This window comes from Aquarana catesbeiana, linkage group LG04, assembly GCF_042186555.1.
Source record: "Aquarana catesbeiana isolate 2022-GZ linkage group LG04, ASM4218655v1, whole genome shotgun sequence".
Lineage (NCBI taxonomy): Eukaryota > Metazoa > Chordata > Amphibia > Anura > Ranidae > Aquarana > Aquarana catesbeiana.
The window spans coordinates 498,107,174-498,131,056 of record NC_133327.1 but is presented as its reverse complement, the minus strand read 5'-3'; the positions used below and the strand labels follow the sequence as shown (position 1 = coordinate 498,131,056).

At 39.7% G+C, this 23,883-nt stretch overlaps 1 protein-coding gene across 4 annotated transcripts in view; it reads left to right on the top strand.

The window, feature by feature from the left end:
• The window catches only part of CRIM1 (cysteine rich transmembrane BMP regulator 1), a 1,688,666-nt gene that overhangs the window by 132,523 nt on the left and 1,532,260 nt on the right, over nucleotides 1-23,883 (top strand). For all 4 annotated transcript variants that reach the window (XM_073627709.1, XM_073627706.1, XM_073627710.1 and 1 more), the window contains exon 2: nucleotides 16,120-16,293. In XM_073627709.1, coding sequence (XP_073483810.1) covers nucleotides 16,120-16,293 — 174 coding nt within the window. The remainder of the gene's footprint in view (nucleotides 1-16,119; nucleotides 16,294-23,883) is intronic.

Here is a 23,883-nt window from a genome sequence, read left to right as displayed (position 1 = left end):
GCAGTGCACCTTTATATCTTGCTAAATGTCACTTATTGAAGCAGTTTGGCTGGCTTACCAGTTAGGTTTTCAGGCATGTTTTTTCTAGGGCTGAAACTAACGATTATTTTCATAATCGATTAGTTGGCCGATTTTATTTTCGATCAATCTGATAAAAACCTCCACTAAAAGTTTGGTGTATAATTTAGCTAATATGTAAAGTTTTAAAAAAAACAGTGTTAACCCAAAAAAACAGAAATACAGATCCTGGTCCCTTAAAGCAGATTAAACAGCACAGTGCTTGTGCTGTGTAATCTGTCCCCCTCTAAACTATAAAAATAAACCTACCTGAACCTGCCACTTCTTGTACCCCCCTCTCTGTACTGACCACTGTGGTGGTCAGGGCTACTGAGCCCCGACCACCGTGGTCAGTTTGCGTCCCCCGTCATACGCAGCCCTGCTCTCAGCTCTCCTTTCTCCCCCTCACCCCCTCCTTCCTGCCTGTCAGCTCCTTGCTGTTTGTCTCTGTCTCCGCCCCCTGCCGCTATTTGTAAAATAAAAAATTTGAAATGATCACTTCCAGCCCTGTATTCTAGGCAGGCATAGCACACTGTGGTGTTCTTTTATAAAATTGAGCATTGTAAATACCCATTTAGTGCGATCTTCAGGCCAGTCACGTGACTCTTGGCCGGTGTCCAGGGCTACTGCAGGAGGGGCTGAGGGGCCATGTGATCTCCCTGACTGGCGTCAGAGGGAGATCACTGCCCTTCCTGCAGAAGCTATCCATTGGAGAGCTGTACAGCGGCTGCGAGTCATGTGACCGGACTGAAAACAATGCTCTTTTTTTTTTTTTTTATAGAAAAGACTGGTACAGTGTGCTATACCAGGGTCTAATATAAGGGGTGGCATAGACTTGCATGCTAGGGTTTACAACCACTTTAAATATCTATATGCAGTTGTAAATATACAGTAAATAACCAGCTATATGGTTAGGGAACAAAATATTGAATCCACAAAGAGATATACAGTGTAGTATATACTATTAGGACATGTTCACACTTGCCTAAATTTCTAACGCTTAAAAAGCGCTCCTATAGCGTTTGTATGGCGTTAGTATGGGCGTCAGACAGCCATCAATGAGCTTCAGTATGGGCATTAGACAAGCGTTTTACAAGCATTAATGAGGAGTTAAAATTGCTCTCCAAATCCCCTCTGGGCAGTTTTGAAGCGTTTGACGAGCGTTAAAACTGCTCCACAAATGCCTATTCTATTGCAGTAAGTGAATGAATCTTAATGTCCCGCAACCGCTGCACAACTGCCTGCCAGAGCATTTGCGACGCACTACCATAGACTTGAATGGGAGGCATTGAAAGGCTACAAACACCTCCTGACTCGACATGAGGCTTCAATTTTGTGGTGATGCGACGCTAGTGTGAACAGCACTATGTGCTGTCTATTATATCTTGTGCATAGACATTTGAGGGGCCTTTTTAACACCTCTCAAACGCCTGCTCTTATTGCCAGTGTGAACTCAGCCTTAGAGGGTGAATCTGGTGCAAATCCTCAGACTCTGAGATCAACATTTTTATTTAAAGAAACTGGACTGTAATATAATATTATGCATGACAGACTCCCTTGTCATAGACAGGTAGCATGATACAACCTATGCCTGCTGTCACTTATGCTGGCCATACACAAATAAACAAGTTTTTCCTTTGAAGATTTTCATAAAACGTTTGTTCAATTCTCTAATTATGAGTGGGGTCAAATCGACTTTCGTTTGTGACCACAGTGACAATTAGAAGACGCAGAATAGAAAACTCCTCTCGCATTCACATGTTCTCAGGCACTTACTGACATGTATGGACAGTTTACTGAGCTGTATGTATTGCACTGTGTATACTGACATGTATGAACAGTGTACTAAGCTATATGTGTGGCTGAACTGTATTTTCTGGTATTGAAAAAAAAAATGCATTCTGTATGCAGCACAACCAATCGTCTGACCAACTAATCAATTATGAAAATAGTTAACGGTTTTCATAATCGATTATGCCGATTTAGTTGTTTCAGCCCTAGTGTCTTCCCTTCATCATAGCCAAATTCTGGTTTCACACAAGTTGTCAGGTCTCACAGGCCTCTTATCATGGGTTATATCTTTCCAAATAATAAATGCAGGAGTATGCTATTAGTTACTATGGATGTTTAAAACTAACTGAACTAAAGCTGGCCATATACAGACAAATTTTGCCGGGACAAAAAAAAAAAAAAATGAAGGAGCCGGGTGAAAAATGATTGGCCCAACAATGACTGTATCCTATCAGAAGCAGTCATTGTTCAGTATTGAAGCAGCCATGGGTGTTGTGGGTGCTTGAATATAATAATCAGCAAGTTTAATAATACAGGAACCATAAGTTAGAGAGGTAACATGCACTCACTTGGACCTATCAAATCCCCTTTAAAACTGGTCTTTGCTGGAGAACTCAGATTTACCACTTGCCGACCAGCTGACGTACATATACTGATGCAGGTCGGCTCTCCTGTGCGAACCGACATACCTGTATGTCGGTCCATGCATGTGAGATTGTGGGCGTGCCGTCCGTGATCACTGTATACAGAGGCCGAACAGGGATCTGCCATTGTAAGCAAGGCGGATCCCCGTTCTGACGGGACATCTCAGAGATCCTCTGTTCCCAGTGATCGGTAACCGCTATCTCTGTCATGTCCCAGGCATCCTATCCCTTCTACAGTTAGAACACGCTGGGGGGAACACTTTTAACCCCTTGATCGCCCCCTAGTGTTAACTCCCCTGCCAGTGTCATTTATACATTGATCAGTGCATTTGTATAGCACTGATCAATGTAGTAATGTCACAGTCCCCAAAAAAGTGTCATTTGGGGTCAGATTTGTCCGCTGACAATGTTGCAGTCCTGCTAAAAATCGCAGATCGCCGCCATTACCAGTAAAAACAATAAAAGTCCATAAATCTATCCCATAGTTTGTAGACGCGATAACTTTTGCGCAAACCAATTAATACACACTTGTGTTTTTTTTCTTTTCGTTTTTTACCAAAAATATGTAGAGTACATATTGGTCTAAACTGATACTAAAAAAATATTTTTTTGCGCGGTTCAAAAATTTACCTACAGTATAAATGAGTACAACTATAACAGTATGTATCAAAATAGACTCTTAATATATGAGTACAAATATGCAGCGCACCCCTTCCCAGTGACTAAGAAATCTTAAAACATGACGAATATGCAGTATAACTCACAGACCCATTGTGTATTGGTCCATGTTTAAAGATTTTTTATTAGTATTGTCTTTATATTTTCTTTTTTAATTAGTCTTCGCTCTTGGACAGCGTGACACATTTTAAAATCTAATAGATATGCTTTTGTTTTTTTTCTAATGAAATCATTAATTTGTGTTAAGTGAGCGTTCATTAGTAAATAACATGAACCATATCATATGCTTTTTGATAAATGTATGTAAAATGGTTTTTATTCCTGCAGTAAATTTATGTATTTTTCTGTTTATGTATGTTGGCTTCATTTGGTATTTGCCTTTGACAGAAGCAAGTTATCACATAATGGATTTTTATTCTAAAAAAAAAAAAAAAAATAATAATTTGATATTTTTAAACCACAAACAATGTATTTGTAATTGTTTTAACAAACACTTTTTAAATTTATTTTTTTATGGTGTGTATTAATTTTGATTCATGATTATACTTCAATCTGTACATCAGGTTGTTGGAGTATAGCAGTAAATTGAGAATACAAAATAGAATTGTTAGGATAGTGGAGATGCAAGAATGTTGATATGCCTAAATAACCTACACACAGCGGCATACTTTTATTTTTACAAATGTAGGAAATAGATCTGTCTAGATTTTACTTCACTATCCATGTGACAGCATGACTAAAATTGAGGGATGTTGCTGTTACTGACACATAGGGGGAGATTTACTAAAAATGGAGCAGCAGTGCATAGTAACCAGCTTCTAGTTTGTTGTCAAAGCTTAATTGAACAAGCTGACATTAGTAGCAGTTTGGTTACTATTCACAGCTGCATCAGATTCTGTGTGCACCAGTTTTAGTAAATCTCCCCCATAGTAATTACACAGGCCAACACACATTTTGGTGTCTCAAATGTTTCCAAAAATGGCACATTTTTTTCTCTTTTAGCTCTAGTTTTTGAGATACAGCAAAAAATGCCTTCACTCTGGTCATCTGTCAAAAATCAGGACATTTTATTATAGACGTAATAGTCATAACCTTTACAGTGCTCGATCTACAAAAGTGGAAGCCATGTGAGTGCCAATATACACATACCACCTATAACAATCATTACTATAATACAGTTAATAACTTATACTTTGGAATCCAAGGTTGCAGATGTAAAATGAAAGTTGGAAGTACATAAACACACTCAAACATATCTGCTAACCTGTATGCAAAAACACAAACTAGGTTATAGAAGAACAAGTTGATCAGCAAGATCTTGTCAAAAACTGACTAAAAAAATTATATAAATTTGATAATATCTAGGAAACTAAAGTTGATGCAGTTTAGCCAATGCAATTTTTGGAATTGGCCCCCAAATAACCCCAAGAACAGGTCTAAAAAGCCAGGCACCAAGAAAATAGATGTTTTTGTTGAGCTCTGTAGAAAATTGGAAGAATGAGGACAATACAAAGTTCTCAACCTTCCAGTATTCTACACCCTATTCCAGGCATTCTTTGTGATACCCAAGGCTTGTCGAAAGCAAAATTCTGATCCCTATTTTTCATCGCTCTTGGGTTTATTGCTGAATCAGTACATACCAATAATAATACTCTGATAGACATCTGAAACTTTATCCATTTTACTGACAATGCATGTTTTTATTTGCAGTCCCTGTTCCCATTGGAAGAATTTTCTATTCATATTCCTATAGGAAGTATACAAGTACATCTCTGCAATGTTGACACATAACTGCTTTGACAGGGGCTCCCTCCCCCACTCTGTCCCTTACAAAGTGTTGTGTCCTGATGCATTTCACTCCGTCATACTGCTATGACTAAGCCCTGGTGAGCGGGGCAAAATGCATCAGAGGGATGTGGCTTAAGAGGAGTTCAAGGCTGGGGCTGTTCACATTTCTCTCATTCTGTTGAAGTGGTGTGCAGTGTCTCTGATCCCCTCACGCTTCATTACTTTTGGGATCAAGCATAAGACAGCCTGCACCCTTACATTGTGTAAAACGCCGATTATTTATTTTTTAAATTTTTTTTACCAGCGGAGCACCTTGAGCCACACTAGAAGTGTTTTACAAGGTATAGTGAAAGTCTTTTGTCTGGTTTGTTGTTTAAAACAGATTTGTCTGCCATTTCAAAGTTGTAGTTTTTTTTCACTGACTTTTATTAGCTAAAAACCCTTCTCTGGCCACCTTTCTAAAACTGGTTCACCTTGTTACTAAAGCTTTAACTTCCCTGCTTCAGTGCTAATTCCTACCAACATGGCATCACTCTGTCCAAAGAAAAGCTCTTTTAAAAACTACTAAGGCACACGCCCTAGATAAGAAGGATGGTAGGAGATTGGCTCTGAGGTGAAACCACAGCCCATGGAGGTCTGGATAACGAAGGGACCTGCCTGGTCAAAACATGACATGTTAATTTAAACTAATGATTGAATGGAAGTCACTCTTCATTTTAACAGAATGCAGATCTTTATTGATAACTAAAGTTTGGGCAAAGAGAACATTAGAGCAAGATTAGTTTGCCATTAAGCAATTAGGCAAAGATCAGGTCTTCTGGAACAACATAATAAAGACTGATCAATCAAAGAGAGTTGTTTCGGTCACAGTAACAGTAGACATGTTAAGCGCAAACCAAAGACAGCATTTTAGAATTCCCGAATGTGCTGGTAGTATTTTTATATTTGGGGGCTGCTTTGGGTCCTGGGTAGTTTGCAGTTATGAATTTGGCATCCTGAGGCTATCTATACAAAAACTGAAGTTGAGTCAGGAATGGATCTTTCAACACGATAATGATCCAAAGCACACTGGTAAATGCACAAGGGATTTGCTCGAAAAGAAGGTGGCTTATTGACTGGCTTAGTCAAAGCCCTTTATATGAGCCCCATTAAAATGTTGTGGGGGGATTTGAAAAAAGGCGTTTAATGCATGGAAACTTACAATCATCTCACAACTGCAGAGAATTGTGTGTGTTGGAGTGGTCACACATGCCACAATGTCCATGCCAGAGACTGGTAGGAACTTGTGCCAAAGGCCTTCAAGAAATAGTTTGTTGAAGGGGGTAATACCAGCTTCTGGGACCAAACATAGATGAGTGACATTTAAAAAAAAAAAAAAAAAAGACTAAATGGTCCTTCGAGTCAACCTGATTTTTTGTATATATGTGTTTTTTTTGTTTTTTTTTTTTTTTACTTTATCTGAGTATAGATCTGTTTGTCCCAAGCATGTTTTGAATCCACTTACTGTTGACTTACTCACTACGTCTGCTGGAAGTGTAGCAAGAGTATACTTACTTTTTCCACAGCGCACTATTGATATTCTTTGTAAATAAATGACTGAAAAGGCAAAGTTTTTTTTAATCTTTTTTTCTTCTTTTTATTCAAGCATATCACATTTTAATTGCTGGTACAGTTTGTATTTACATTGAATGTTCAGATATGTTGAAATAGTCAACAATTTCCATGTGGTAACTTTTTTCACATGACTTGCTTAGAAACATTACGGGTTCCAAGAATTTTTTTTCAGTCACCAAACAGATTCAAGCCTGGCTTGAAAGTCTAAATGTCATGGGTGATGATCTCGTATATGCGGAGAAACATTGGATCCTTTAAACATTTGCAGACCACCATTTAAAACACCACAAACATTGCAATAAGCCTGTCGCAGTACATTTTGTACAGACCCAGCATCAGAATTGCACTGGATGTTAATTGATTGTATTCCAGGACCTGCTAGGCTAGGACAAGACAGGGACAAAACTCTCCTCCTTTCAAGGAGACTGAATATCACATTATCGTGTGTTTTTTGTTTTCTTCTTTTGTATCTGAGCAAAAACTGCTTTAATCAGAATCCTGATTATGGTTTTTTTTTTTGTATTTATTTTTACAATTTTCTTTAACCTGATTCTTTTTTTTTTTTTCTTTTTTTTTTTACTTCAAAAGTAGAAATACATTTTGAAGTGGAATGGAGCTACCCTACTGACAATCTATCACCACAAAAAAGACCACATAGCACTTGTCCCCATCTAAATACATGCAGGGGTTGGTGAGCTGTGGTGTCAGATAGCTAGCCCACCCATGCACCTAGTTATCCAACCACAGATCAACTGAGACAGATTTGTGAGTGACCGCTCAGGAGGAGAGGGAGAGTGTGGCAGGCAGTGCACACAGAGGTACTCTCCTTCTCCTAAGCTGCCAGAGAGAACGTCACTATGCTGTCTCCTCATTTCTCCTGTCAAGTTTACACAGAGTCTGGACCTGTAGCCTACTATTTAGGGCAGGCAGAGTGTAAACTGGCAGCTTGTATTGTAAATGATTACAGCGAGAGAAGAATGCTTTCATTTAGAAAAACACAGTCTGACGATAGTACAAGCCAGGTCCTACACGAGGCATTGCCATCTATGAAAATTAACTCAATGTAGCTCATCTGTATGTTAAAGTGGAGTAACACCCCAAAAAAAAAAAAAAATTATTACTGTGCTTAAAAAAAAAAAAAAAACTAAAAAAAAAACTAAAAAAAAAAACATTTAGAGAAAAATTTTTTTTTTTACTCAGTTCTAAATGCCTGTTGCTAGGGGGTCCCTCGTAGTCTGTCTCCTTCGGTGCCTGGGCTCCTGACGTCACTTCCCTCGGCGCAGGAAGGGAGATTGCCTCTCTCCCCTCCCTCTTGTCAATCATCTGGGACACGTGACAGGTCCCAGATATTTGCGCGGCCAGTCACGGCATGGCTCGCGCATGTGCAGTGGGTGCCCAGCTGTGAAGCCACAGCCGGATGCCCACAGTTAAAATGCCGGCGCCGCCGAGTGGAGGGCTTCGATCCCCCGCATCGCTGGACCCTGGGATAGGTAAGTGTCCGATTTATTAAAAGTCAGCAGCTGCAGTATTTTTTCAGCTGCTGACTTTTTTTTTTTTTAAGCCCAACACCGCTTTAACATAGGTCCATAACCCCAGTCTGTCAAGATGTGTATTCCTCCAAACTATTTACGATAGAGCTGTGTTAAGTCTCTAGCTTTCCAGCCTCAATATAACCTAGATCAGCAGTAGTCAACCAGTGGTCTGTGGACCACTGATGGTATACAAGAAAATTTTGGTGGTCCCCATGGGGTTCTGCCACAAATCAACATTGTAACGGATGTATACCGCCCAATGCTGGTTTCAGTGGTCTCAGTGCGTGCTGACAGTCAGAACTGTCAGTGCACATTGCTACCTGATGGCTCCTCTGTAGTTCCAGCTCCTGGGAACTCAGAGGGATGCGCCAGCAGTAGAGCAGGGAGCAAGTGGTGAAGGGGGGGGTGGAGTTCCAGTGGCAGCGCTGATCAGACTATAAGAGGGAGCATGGAGCTTTGAGCACATGGCTGGGTAAGGAGGTGAGATCCAATGATGAGTCTGTGTAAGACAGCAGTGTGATGCGGGGCCTTTTTGTGTATAAGGCATGTAAAATTCAAGTTGGTGGTCCACGGATTCAAAATTGTGCATTTTTAGTGGTCTGAGGGGTTTGGCGACCACTGACCTAGACCCTGCCCAGATTTTGCCAGAACGCGATCTCTCTCCGATACCCACCCTGCCTGAAGGAAACAATGGTGCCCTAATGAAAGCCTCCTGCAGGACTTCATCACACAACTAGGAATGTATTGTGAAGTCAGTTTAGGGAGACCAGTCTCATTCTATGGGCTGCACATTTGTCAGAAGTATACTAATTAAACATTGGGCATGCCTCAAAAAAGGCAGAATGCAAAAACAAATGCAACTTCTGAATACAATGGCTACATATGACTCTGCTAGTCTAGCTGACTTATTGTGTACTTGTTAAGATGTTACTCGATGTGAATATTATACAAAGCTTACTACTAGTTTTGCCTAGAGCTTATGTGCGAAGAAGTATACTGTGCTGTCCTTGCTATTTCCTTATAAATAAAGAATCCATAAAAAAAATACACAAGGCATGTTGCTGTATAGTTTATCTGCCGAATCCTATTTCTAGTTGGCTAATTTATTTGCATCTCTTACATTTAAATAATCCTTTGTTGTAGCTCTTAATACTTATGAAGATGCTGCCGAAAAAAAAAGGCTGTACCATTAATAATTTAACTTTGGAGTTCTCTCAAGGTTGAGGACTAGAGGCAAGATTCTCTCATCTGTCTGACTCACACTGTACACAATACAGTAAAAGATAGGTAGGGGATTGCCATGTGGGGAGGGAAGTCTGGAGATTGACATGGGTTTGATGGAGAAAGCAGAAGCCTGCTGGGCTGGGCCTCTTACATTGATTTAGGAAGAGAGCTTGGCCCATCGCCAGTACTGGTTAGGTAGAATATTTTTTTTTTTACATTCCAGTCATGTGGAAAGACAGGAATTTGACACGGAGATCTTCATTTGGAATGTAAGCTCTGGGTAGTGGTTATCAAGGTGCTAAGCATTTATACAAGCCTGTCACGCAACTGAACAGCAGCATTTAGGAGACTCACTAATGTAATAAAATCATTTTTCTTTTGCCAGTTTCAAGAGACTGTTCTTTGAGCTGAAATAAACAAATCTCTAGTAAAGACATTTGGTACTAGACTCTGTGTGTGTCTGTGTGTGTATATATATAATACACACACACTTATAGAGAAAAACTTATATGGAGAAAAAACTTTTTTGTGTGGGGAATGTCTTTCCATTCAGTGAATAGATTGTGACTGTTATACACTGGCAATGTACAGGCATGTGAAAAAGTAAGTACAACCTGTGGAAACTGATGACTTTTTTCAGCATTTTAACAAGGCAAATGTTATATTTTCATTCAAGCCTGGTACACACAATGAGATTATTAAACGAATGATCACCCTGTTTTTTTTTGTTTTGCATGCTAGTCTTCATATGGAAAATGAAGAGGTTACTAAGGTCACAAAAATTCTCTTACGACAGAATAACAATTCGGAAGTGATGTATTGTATTTGTATAATATTTTCAGACAAACTGTACTGATTAAACAAAAATCCATATACTCTGGTATTATACGAGAACATTTCTCATGCTTATCTCATTCGATAATTTTGCAAGGCTTGTCCTGACCAGCTCTCGCAAGCCACGTACCAGCGATCAGATCATCATACAATCGCTTAGAAAGCAATATTTTTGTTGTACAATTTTCTAATTGTGTGTATTAGGCTTTAATGTGATATAAAGATTACATACTTGAACAAATCACAAATTGACATGCAGATTTGTCACATGGATGCAAGTACACTCCTAGATTTCCCCCAATTCAAACCCATGAGAATTAGAACGGGATGTTCAGGACAAGTTGCCAGTGATTATCGCCTCTTTAGGTTTCACTTGCGTACTCCCAACATATTTAAACTGTGAGATATCCGTATGGAAAGGGATTTGAAATGGTCACCGAATTGTTTAAATTCAATCATTCAACTGTAAGGACAATAGTCTACAAGTGGTGTAGGTTTCAAATGACCCCTAATTTGTTTTGGACTGATCACTGATCGACCCAGCAAACTTAACCGAGGCGACCTGCACACGACTTCCACGGCGACTTGCAAAACGACTTCTGTATAGAAGTCTATGCAAGTCGCCCCCAAAGTAGTACAGGAACCTTTTTCTAAGTCGGAGCGACTTGCGTCGCTGATATTAGAACAGTTCCATTGTACAGAACGGGAGGCGACTTGTCAGGCGGCTAGGGCGGCTAGGTCGCCTGACAAGTCGCCCCTGTGTGAACCGGCACTTACTGTATACGGAAACGTGTCCCAGAACAAACCTTGCCTTTCTATGTGACAAAAATGCCTCAAATTCTGCGCAGTGGCTTTATGCATTTAATACAGCTGGTGTGCTAAGTCCCATACAGTGTGGAATGTGGAAAACACTGCTGGAGTAATATATTTTCAGGCACGTTTTGAAACCTTGAATGGAGAGAGTGGGATGAATTACTTTCTGACTCGATTGCTCTGTGTAAATTTCAGCTTAAGCTGCTGAGCTTTGTAAAAAGGAAAAAAAAGCAATGCATAAAATGCAGCTTGCAGACCTTTTTTTCTAGCATGCTGGGGTAGGAGAAATGAATCTTGAACAGAATAAGGAGGGTTCATTTGTATATGCATTCTGCTTGCATTGTAAAATGCACTAAAACTTGGATGGTATAAATGAGTTCTAAATGTCAGCCAGACTTATTTTGTTCTGACAGCTGAACAATCTTTGTGTGTTGTGCAGACATGTACCTCTGCATCAGACAAATGTGAACAATTTGTAATTAGGAAGTGGGTGCAACAGAGTGCTGAGTTTTCTGCTGGTTAAAAAAATAACCATAAGCCAACAAAAAAATAAACAGTATATTACTTTCTTCAAGACTGCTGAGCCAGGAGATGTCAGGAAATATTGGCTGCATGCCATACGCATCCTCCCAATGTATGTTGGCACTTTTCTGACATGACTGAGGACATTTTTTATATTATCTGTGTTTTGTATGTCTCTCTCTTTTTTGGGTAATGGTTGTCATCTTTGTTTTGTCTTAGAGATCTAAACTGTCCTGCATTGTCTATAATGCTGCCAGGTATGCTTCAGCATGGCCAAGATTTGAGTAATAGCCTTAGCATTTTTCCCATCTAAAGTGAGGCCTTTGGTCTAGAGAGGCTACTGATGAACATATTCACAGGAGGCAGCCTTGAAAGATAAAGACCCCTTTCACATTGAGGTGTTTTTCAGGCGCCAAAGGGCTAAAAATAGCGCCTGTAAAGGGGCGTGAAAAACGCCTCCCTTTACAGCCCAATGTGAAACCCGAGTTCTTTCACACTGGGGTGCTGCGCTGGCAGGATGTTTAACAAAAAAAAAAAAAAAAAGTCCTGCTGGCAGCATCTTTGGGGCGGTGGAGGAGCGGTGTATACACTGCTCCTCCACCCCCCCCGCTCCTCCACCCCCCTGCCCATTGAAATGAATGGGCACCGCTGCTGAAGCGCCTGCAAAATTCTTCGGCAGCGGCACTACATGAGCGCAATTTACCCTTTCTTCGGCCAGCAGCTGGGGTTAAAAGTGCCCTGCTAGTGGCCGAATAGCGCCGCTAAAACAGCGGTAAAGCGCCGCTAAAACTAGTGTCACTTTACCGCTAACGCTGCCTGCGGCTCACTGTGAAGGGGCTCTTACAGAAGGGCTGACTATGTTAAAAGCCCAATAGTTGTAGATGTCTACATTTTCTTTTTTTTAACTGATGCTGTTTGGAGCTTGTGCACTTTAAAGGTGGGTACACACAATAAGAAAATTGGGCGATTGATTGTCCAGTTTCCCTCAATGTTTCACAGCAAGTTAAAGCCATGGGATGGAAATAATATATGAAAATTCTCGTATGACAAAAGCATGGTTTTTTTTGTTAATTTTATTTAATTTTTGTTTCTGATCATGCACAGTCTTTTGTATCTGATTTTTCCCGTACAAAAAAAATACACATTGAACGAAAATCGTTCGTTCTGTTTACATATTAGAAAAAAATCTGGAGTTTGTCCCTTCGGAAATTTTCATTTGGAAAGTCTGAATCGGATGTTGAAAGTTGTATACACTCTATATGAAAATTGAAGAACCGTCCCTCGTACAGAGTTTTTCTTCCGATTTTCTTAGTGCGTACCCGACTTTACACTGGACTGACTGGCTTTTAAATTCTACAGTTAAACATGATCGTTATGAGGGAGAGCTTGCAGGGCTTCTAATCATGACTTTAATTGTCGTAGGCCCCTTTCACACAGGGCTGTCTGTTTTTACTACTCTGCTTGCTCAGTGGGGATCGCTCCATTGATCCCCGCTGAGCCGGCGGATGACAAGTCCGTCTCTGCACTCTGTGCAGGGACGGACCTGTCAGAGGGTCCGCTCTACCCTATGGGGTATCGGATGATCCGCCAGATGGATGGAAAATAGGACATCCATCCATTTGGATTTTGCGGAGCGGATCGGATGTCAGTGGACATGTCATCCGATGCTCCATAGAGCTGTATGGAGCGACCGTTCTGATCCGCCTGAAAAAATGACAGGTGGATCTGAACGGTCTGCATGTGTGAGAGGGGCCTTACGGTTCTCAAAGTATGGTGATCTACATATTTCCAGATTCCTGAAACCCCTTTTTGGTGAGGTACCTGTAGTAGTTGTCTGAATTGCACTATGACCTTGCTGGGAAATGTATGAGAAATGTTACCACAGCAGTATTCTTCTTGGTTGACCAGCTGCAGTTGCATTGGTTCTTCTGACTGTCTCTTGCAGAGGAACTAGTAAAAATACATCCTGCTGAGAAAAACATTACTGATGTGGTGGTAAAGATGTGACTATGATGTTCTTGCTTTCCTGTATATTAGTGTTTTTTTTTTGTTTTGTGGAATTCGGAAGAGTTGTGTAAAAGAAAAAGTACTACCCTTCACACTCACAAGTGTAGAACATGTTTACAATGTTCTTTTTATTTTATTAGTGTTTCTGTGTTGCAAAACAAACACTTTTGTATTCTTTGTTGCCAGAGCAGCCAGTGGACTCCTAAAATGTGTTTGTTGCCAAGCACTGCAATTAAGTGATTTGCTTGGCTAACAAAAGTAATGTTTCACATGTTTTCTCGTGTTTATTATGGCTTGTGTAGGTGGGCATTGTTTTTGCATTCAGGTTTGTAAATCTTCATTTACTTTAATGGTGTGTTGTGGATGGCCTTTCTGAAGTCACACTTGACCTGAATTAGTTTGTGTTTCTATGGTTGCAGCAGGTCTCATTAAGGTCCGTTCATGTTGCAGCCAAAGCAAGTAAGATGCAGCCTCATCCTGTGTTTTGTGTTCAAACATGCATACCTTGAGTAGCACACTTGGAAGAACATCTACACAAGCCCTTTTGTATATTGAATACATTTATTTGCCTTAAGTATAACTTAAGGCAAAATCATTCTTTTTAGTTTTGGATAGAGAGGCGAGGGATTAGAACATCTGTCAGTTTTTATGGCTGTCTGTGCCCCTGTTAGGAGATTCACCCTCTCCATTTGTGCTGTTACTATTTTCATTGAAAGTGAAAGTAAAAGAAAATTCAAAATTTTGGGTTGTCCCCAGAAAAATAGAGGGCAAATCTTCCAAAAGGGACACTAGTTCTGGTGACCTGAGGGTCCCCAAGAAACGCCCTTATTTTGCAGGGATTTCTTTTCACTTCCTGTTTGGCTATAGTGAAACACGGATAGTGACACAGTTTTTAAGACCTAGGCTTGAACCTGGGACCTCTGCTGTGTCTGGCAGTGACTCTACTTGCTGAGCCACCTGGAATGCTGGACAGTTCCTAATGCCCTGTACACACGGTCGGATTTTCCGACGGAATATGTGTGATAGGACCTTGTTGTCGGAAATTCGGACCGTGTATGGGCTCCATCACACATTTTCCATTGGAATTTCCGACACACAAAGTTTGAGAGCTTGCTATAAAATTTTCCGACAACAAAATCCGTTGTTGTAAATTCCGATCTTGTGTACACAAATCCGACGCACACGCGTGCTCAGAATAAATTGAGACAAAAGCTATTGGCTACTGCTCGCATTTAGAACAATCAGATTTTTCGACAACTTTGTGTGACCGTGTGTATGCAAGACAAGTTTGAGCCAACATCCGTCGGAAAAAATCCATGGATTTTGTTGTCGGAATGTCCGATCAATGTCCGACCGTGTGTACAGGGCATTAGACAATTCCTTGAATAATCTTGTCTTGAATCTTGTTTGCTTTGAACCTTGAACTCTTTGCTCCTCCCATGAACTTCCTGATTTAAGCGATGTCTCTGCATATCCTGGTCGCCAGAATATTGTGCCTTCATCAGCCAATATCTTGCTCCTGTCTCTCCTGCTGCCGACCGTATTTTCGCTACCATTCGTTACTGACATTTGGCTTGTTCCTCGACTACACTTCTGCTGAATCCCAACCTGCAAGTATTTTTTACTGACTTTTGGCTTGTTTCTCGACTACGCTTCTGCTTGATCCCTACCAGCTATATCTTCTACTGGACCTTGGCTTGCTTACCTCCTTGTGGGGCTATCCTGGGGAACGCAACCTGGTACTAACATGCAGAAAAGCCCATCTCCACCATCAGGAGCTCTGGTTGATATCGATTAGTGCTTAGACCCCGCACCTCAGGTGAACCCGTATTAACAGCAGGGGGGCCTGTGTGAATATCTGCTCTGCTGCTATAGCTACTTGCCTCTGAGCCTGACTCCAGACCGTGACACGCAGATGGTGAAAAAATTTGACCGGGGTCATAACCCTCCCTTACTCTATTCCATATGAAAAAACAAAAAAGTTTTGCCTATAGTTCTACTTTAAATACTTTAAACATACAATACAGACTTTTCTAAAATATCAGCAATAACCATTTTAGGAAAGTTTATTGTTCTTTTCTAAATACAGTCTTCACACAGGCTTAGTGTTTCCTTCCAAATATTCAAACTCTTATGGGGTTTAGGTGAACATCAGTTTGGCTTAAACTCATTTAGGATATGGTGCTGTTTTCCCAAAGACAATTTATTATATTAACTGGATCATGATAGAATAATGTAGGAACCGTAGGTAAATGTATCTCGTTATTCATGTATGGTACACTTCGTTATAATTGCAGTCAACAGAGTGTCTGTTTTTTCTCGGTTTTCAAAATGTATTAATATAAATATATTTAGAAACAATGGGGGCTATTTACGAAAGACAAATCCACTTTGCACAACAAGTGCAAAGTGCACTTGAAATTGCACTGAAAGTGCACTTGGAAGTGCAGTCACTGTAAATCTGAGGAGTAGATCTGACATGAGGGGAGTTCTGCTGATTTTATCATCCAATAGTGCAAAGTGCATTTGCTTTTCGTAAATAATCCCCATGATTTCACTAGTTAAAGGTATACCTGAAGAAATCATTCCATTTATCAATATGTTTTATATTTTAGATGAAAATTGGGATGATGACCAGTTACATGGATTTGAACCTTGCAATGAAAATTTTGTGACGGGATGTAATATTATCAATGGAAAATGTGAATGTGACACTATCCGGACCTGTAACAGCCCCTTTGAATTCCCAAACCGGGACTCCTGCCTGACAGCACTGAGAAGAATTGAAGGTAAGACTCTCTTCATTTACTGATTCATTTTGAAGAGGAAGTTTTGGTCAGTGAAACCATGTTTGTGACCAGGAATTTTGTTTTGTGCTTGTGGTAATGATGTTTAACAATTTGTTAATCTAGCCTTTTGTTTATCAAGGTTTTTGGGCTACTAGTTTGTAAAATGTAAGTAGTCATGGACACTGGGAGTTCTACACACATGCAAGAAAAAAAATCATTGAAGTGCACACTGCTTGTCTAGTACACCCTGTCATTCTGACACACCCCCACCACACACACACACACACACCACACACTTGCTGGCAATCTCCTGTCATAGTGATATCCAGGAGTTGCTGTGTTAGTATGGACCTTCTGATAAAACTTGATCATTTTTAAAACGTTATTTTACCCCAACCAGCCCTATTCAACTCCCCCTCCTTTCCTTCTTCCCATAACTAATATTTTCCTGATGATTTCATTTTTCTTTGTTTTTGTAACCATTAGGCCTCATGCACATTGGATGTTAGAACGTTATAAAAACTCCTGTAGCTTTGCGTTTTTTTAACTTTTTTTTTTTTTTTTTCATCATTGGGGTCAAAACTTTAAACGCCGGTGAGCTGTGTGTTTTTGAGCGTTTATCAGCGTTTTTGGATGTTAGAGCGTTTTTACAGCTGGAAAAACTCCTCCTAGAACCCACTAGTTTTGTGGGTTTTTTTAACAGCCAAAAGCAAACAGCCTATGTGTGCATGGGCACATAGGATAACATGCTGGAGCGTTTGACTGTAGAAAAAAACGTCTGAAGCCAAAAACGGCAGCTTTAAAAATGTCCGGTGTGCATGAGGTCTAATAATTGAAACTTTTTGGTTTTTATTTTCTTTCTTTGTTTTTGTTTCTATTCATGTCATTCTTTTTAGTTATGCAATAAAAGAGCACACCATTTTAAAAAGTCTTTCTTTTACAGTTTTAAATAGAGATGCACTGACATTTTGGCAGCCAAAAATTGTATTATCGGCATTTTGCTTATAGAAGAAAAAGGTGTCGATAATGGCGCCTGAAAACATACGATTTTGCTGAGATTTTACCACGATTTTACTGTGCTTATGGTGTGTATGAAAATACATCATGTGACTCAAAAATTGCATCAAAAACCTAACACAGGGGCGTTATTGATGCGTTCTTGCTGCTTATTTAATGCATTTCAATGGGGAAGTGTGTTTTTGGTGTGTTTTTTTTTTTTTTTTTTTTTAACTAACCCAAAATTCAGCAAACACCACAACAGAAGCGCAACAGACCAGTGTGAAGACATGCATAGAATTTAAAGGGATACATTTTACTTGAGCTTTTCTTGCGCTAAAGGTGCCAATAATGACCGACAAATTCATTTAAATTTATGATCTTAATTAAAAAGTCGAATATAATACAATTTTATATATAAAAAAAAAAATTAATTTTTAAAACTGTCATTTTCGATTTTCAGCCAAGTTCATGCTGCATTTTTGGTTTTGGCACCAAAATTTCCATTCGATGCATCTCCTAGTTTTGAAGCATTTAATATATTGTCTATATTCTATTGTGAATAAAATATAAGTTAATGAGATTTGCAAATCCTTGCATTCTGTTTTTATGTAAACTTCACAAAGCGTCCCAAATTTTTTGTGGTGTTGCTCAGGCCAACTTTAAAAAAAAAAGCTGGATGCATTCCCAAATGCACAAAATATAACTGGACATTAACAGTTAGGTCCCTTTCATACTGAGGCGTTTTTCAGGCGTTTTAGCGCTAGAAATAGCGCCTGTAAAGCACCTCGCATTTATTTCACACTGGGGTGGTGCGCTTGCGGGACGTTAGGAAAAGTCCTGTATGCAGCGCTCCAAAGCACCCTGCCCAATGAAATGAATGTCTAGCGTCTGAAAAGCTCTTCGGAAGCACCGCAACATGGGCGCTTTTAACCCCTTTTCCCCCACTAGTGGGGGTTAAAAGCACCCTGCTAGCAGACAAAAAGGGCAGCTTAAACAGCACTAAAACTAGCTTTAGCGCTACCGCAGCCCAAGTGTGAAAGGGGTCTTATAGGCAACAACATTAGATTGTTGATCCAGGGAATATCCAATTGCCTCCTGGAGGATCAGGAAGATTTTTTTTTACGCTGCTGGAGCAAACAGGACAATGCTTCATATGGGTTTTTATTTTCTCTGGATCAACTGCGGGCATTGTAAATATGGAAGTTTCACGTTTATTTGTTCTATGATTGATGTGTTTTATTTCAACCTGCCTAACTATGTAATAATGTACAAAGTATTAGTTATTTACAAATGAAAATAAGGTAAGTATTAGTTATTTACAAATGAAAATAAGGTAATAACATCTCTTAAAAGTTGGGACAGGGCAGCAAAAAAGCTGGTAAAAGAAGTGGTACAATCAAGAAAGCGCTCGAAGACCATATTGCTAGTATTTGTAGCTACTGACCTAAGTTTTTTTTTTTTTATAACTGACTCAATGTCATCTTTTACGGTCTGGTTAAATAGTGATGTGGTCTCTGACTAGTTAGAGAATCTGATTATAATGTGTGTGGCCATAATTAGGATGCTCATTTAGCCTTCTATATAGCATTGTTTTCCCAACTGGAGATGCTGTATGGAGTCTTATTTATGGATACCAACCTGTTTAAAAAAATTACTGGTAACTTGAAATTTATGCATCTCACTCTAAAAGCCCAATGCCATTCAAATGTTTTTTGTTTTTAAAATTTTTTTTTATTTTAACTATAAAACCTTTTTCTTAGATTTCTGTAAGTTAGGCTTTCACATATCACGGTAATTATGGAGTGGTTACAAGGACTACAGAATACAGTGTGCAGGCTTAGACTCTGTTTAGCCATGCTCCTTTAAGGGCCCTTTCACACTGGGGCGGTTTCAGGCGCTATTGTGCTAATAATAGCGCCTGCAAACCGACCCGAAAGTGCCGCTGCTTTGTCTCCAGTGTGAAAGCCCCGAGGGCTTTCACACTGGAGCGGTGCGCTAGCAGGACGGGAAAAAAAGTCCTGCTAGCAGCATCTTCAGAGCAGTGAAGGAGCGGAGTGTATACCGCTCCTTCACCACTCCTGCCCATTGAAATCAATGGGGCAGCACGGCTATACTGCCGGCAAAGCGCCTCTGCTGAGGGGCTTTGCAGTGGTTTTTAACCCTTTCTCGGCTGCTTGTGGGGGTAAAACGGCCCCCCTAGCGGGCGCATACCGACGGTAAAGCGCCGCTTACAATACGGCGCTTTACCACCAGCGCCGCCCCCGCCCCAGTGTGAAAGGGCCCTAAGCCAGGCACAATATTTAGAGCACGCTGGTGTGCTATACGTGCTGCATGTTTTCTCCCTCCCTCTTTCTCAAGTCCTAAAGGTAGGTATGAGTAAAAAAATATATATATATATTTTTTTGTGTGCCTTAAACCCTTTATTTCCTGTCCAGTGTCCCTGGGGGTTAGACTCCAAGAAGAGGGTGGCTCATACATCTCATGTGGCTGCTTTGACTTTGTGATGGTCTTTGAAAAAAATTGAAAGTGTTAGCTGTATTAAAACTTAAACGCCTGTCAATGTATTTATTTTAGTTTGCAAGGGGAAAAAAAAAATAAAACCTGTTTATCTACATTTATTGTCTTTGGGAATTCTAGTGCTGAAAATAAAACTACACACCGTATATACTTAAGTATAGGCCGACCCAAATATAAGCCGAGGCACCTAATTTTACCACAAAAAACTGGGAAAACATATTGACTTGAGTATAAGCCTAAGGTGGGAAAATGCAGCAGCTACTTGGTAAACAATGCCCATCAGCAGCCTCACCGTGCCCATTTGTAGTCTCACTGTACCCATTTCAGATTTGTAGTCTCACTGTGCCCATTTGTAGTCTTACTGTGCCCATCTGCAGCCGTATCTTTCATTATTAAAACAGCGTCCATTGTAACAAAGCCCCACCTCCTCCTCGTCTGTGATAGAACGCTGATAGTTTCCCAGCATTGTATCAGTGTTCCTCTATCAAGGACGAGGAGGAGGCGGGACTTTTTTACAATGGATGGCTGAATAGAATGCATAACACAGCGGGAGACGCACGTTGTTTTAGTAATGAAAGGTATGGCTCACTCGAGTATAAGCTGGGGGGGGGGGATTTCAGCCTAAAAAATGAGTTGAAAATCTCAGCATATACTCGAGTATATACGGTAATTTGTCAGTAGCTCCTAGAGCAAATGGATTTGTTTACAAACAGGCTTCTGGAAAGTACTGAGTTTAGAAAGAAATTATTGTTTAGATGTGTGATGGATAGAAGCTGCAGAGAATGCAGTAGTTTGATAACAGAGTGAGAGTGGCTTCATGTGTCTATCACTGCTCATTTTCACGCTACTTACACCTCCCTGTGTTTTATGACTCACTCTCCTTCTGTATTTCAAGTGGTTATTTCTGTGTATCATTATGTACCGTCATAAAATCTTTAAGAATAGCTTTATTTAACTATATTGTTTGTGTCTCTCATGTTGTTTTTAACTTTACCTTGCATTTGCTTTCTGACGTTGGTGGTATTACGCATTAATCATGTATTACAACCAAGCTTTTGGTACTGCTGCTTATGGGGGGCATAAACATTTGTATCTATTACAAAAGAAGTAACATCCTGTTTAAGGTGCCCATACATGGATTATTTACATGAAAAATCTTCCCACTGTCAGAATACAATAGCGTGGCAGTAGAGATCTCTGCATCACACAGTGTTTGTATTTTATTTGGGGATCTGTCAAATTTTTTTATATATATATATATTTTTTTTTTATTCAACCCACTTGTCGAACAAAAAGAAACTGAACATGTATAACGTTAAATTCACAATGTAGAGTTCAGACATTCCAATGGATGAATGTCTGTCCAAGTAGTACATTTTTTTTTTTTTTAAATTAAAGAGGAGCTGAACTCCTGGAAGCTGTGCCCAAAATATGGCAGACGGGGCAAAGGACTAGTTAACAATATTGCCTGTGGTCTACCTGCAGCTGATTGTTTCCTCATTCTGTACTACCTTTCTGTCTGGAGGCAGCCATCTGGGTTGGGCTAGTCCTTACTATTCATTGTTCTGCACTGTGTCTCATTGTGGAGGCAGACCTCTTGACAGAGGCAGAGTTTTTCTTCTTTGTGTCAGAGCATCCAATCAAGGAGAACAGTGAGCACTACAGTAGTGACACTGACAAATCTCCTAGGACTAACAGTCAGAGGCAGCAGTGTCTTAGATCTCACACTGCAGATATACAGCTATGAGACTGTATATAGACAAATGAGTGTGTAGGTAGCACAATTTCCTACCAGGAAGTGCACTGCTATTATTCATGAGGAATTTCAGACAAAATCTGTGTTTCAAGCTGCTGCTGAGGCACAAGTACCAATTCTAAATGTTCTCTATTACATGGCAAATATTAACTTTTTGAGTTCAGTCCTACTTGCATGTGTGTTAATATTTCTATTGAATTGCTAGTGCTTTCCATGGATTTTTTTGTCCTTATCCCAGGGTCTCAAAACTGGTAGTGAAGAACTGAAGCTAGCACAGATGTTATACTGAGTATATCTGACCCTTGGACTCAGGTTCCAAATCAGATGGAAAATACGTAATAATTTGGCTCTTTCTCATTAATTTAGATAGGGGTGAACTTATGTTCTTGGTAAAGTTGCCTCTGAGGTCAGAACCTGGTGTGGGCTTGTTATATTTCTTACCTTAGTGTCCTTTTACCCAGGCAGATAAAAGAATTATAAAGGATGAACTTAGCAAGTTGCTAGCCAAAATAATTGCAGAATTAAACTCGTGTAGGATGCTATATATGTTTTACTATGTTGCATACTATGCAGACTATTCCACTTCTTTTCTCACATAATGGCGCTCAAAGGTCGAGCTCCGCTTTTTTTATTGCTAAGCATTCTCTGAATGGCCCCTGTGTCTAGTGTTTGAGCTTCTGCGTTCAGAATATAAATATGAAATATACCTTGAATGCGTAAATGTTTGTTTGTAATGTGCTGCATGAAGCAACCTGTTGGGTATAATTGGTTTGTTATTTCATTGTCTAACACGATGCAAAGTGTGAAATCTTACATTTATATTGGTTACTGCTTTTTAAATAAAGCAATAGATAATGCTGAGCTGTGCACAGTTAACTGACTGTGTATCCCAAGCCCATATACCCTATACTAGTTCTGAATTAGTAAAGCTTGAGATGTCAGAACTAGAATGCTGTATATGAGTTAGGGGAAATCTTCTTCCATCAGCTGGAGTCATTTTCACACTTAGTCAAGTGACCTTTTCTTTGCTGCAAACATCCACTCATGTGTAGGTAACCCTTATTTTGTATGACCTGCATTTCGCCGGGAGCTTGGTAGGTTGTAGAGCCTTTATAAACAGGCATTCTGATGCCTATAAGGAATTCCTGCATATTTTTTGAGAAAATAGCTTTGGAATGTGATGCGGCATTCAACATTCAGTCTGAAAAACATAAATTAAACAAATTATACCTTAAGGATATAAAGCGTCATATGGAAGAAAAAAACAAAACACTCACAGCAGGCTGAAATTTTAACACAATTCGCCTAACCTCTGTAGTAAACAAATGGACAATCAACTAGATTCCCTTTATTTTTTAAAGTGTGTTGCTGGATATATGGCATCTCTTACCAGTGTTAGCTTATTAATTAGATGGTAAATGTAATGATGGTAAACAGAAGAGATCAAACATCAAAAAGGGCAAGATATGAATAGATGCTAACTAGTTTTTAATTTATGAATGCACAGTTTGTCAGAAAAAAAAAATAATGTACCACAAATTATTTTGGACTGCCTATCTGCTGAGAGCAAAATGTTACTTTTTTTTTAGAAAATTCCACAGCTTTTAATAAAATTACACACACACATACAGACTACTTATACAGATGTTTTATTGGAGATTTGTTGTTTTTATTGGACTTTTCTCATATTGACTTGTTTCCAAATACCTTTTTTTTATCAGATTGATTTTTCAACCATAGGGTCCAGTTAGTTCTCAGCTATAGAGAACACAATTTTCAGGAAGAGATTTCATATCGCCTGGCCTCTACATGAGAAGATTAGAAAACCTCTGCTAGGGGGAATAAGTTGATCAATGGGAATGTTTGTTGTCACAAAGGCGCCAAGGGGGATATTTGTTTGAAAATTTGTTTGAAAATGTTGCATTTGATCAGTATTCTTGAGCAAGTCATTCTAACAGCATAGCTCTTGTTTCATACTAGATTAACAGTCATTTGAAAGTAAGAATAATGTGAATTACCATTATCCAGGCTGTATGTATTGTGAGTTTCTTATCGTACATCACGGGACACAGAGCCATAGTAGTTACTATGTGGGTTATAGGCCACCTTCAGGTGATGGACACTTGCACACCATAAGACAAGAAGTCCACTCCCTATATAACCCCCCCCCACTACTGGGAGTACCTCAGTTTTTTCGCCAGTGTCTAAGGTGTAGGTCACGAGTGAAGATGTGCTGTGCTGAGCTCCACTGGAGCAATCCTTGCTGGGGCTAGCTATGCAGCCGGGACAAGGAACAAGGTTTTGCTTGTAAATGCTTC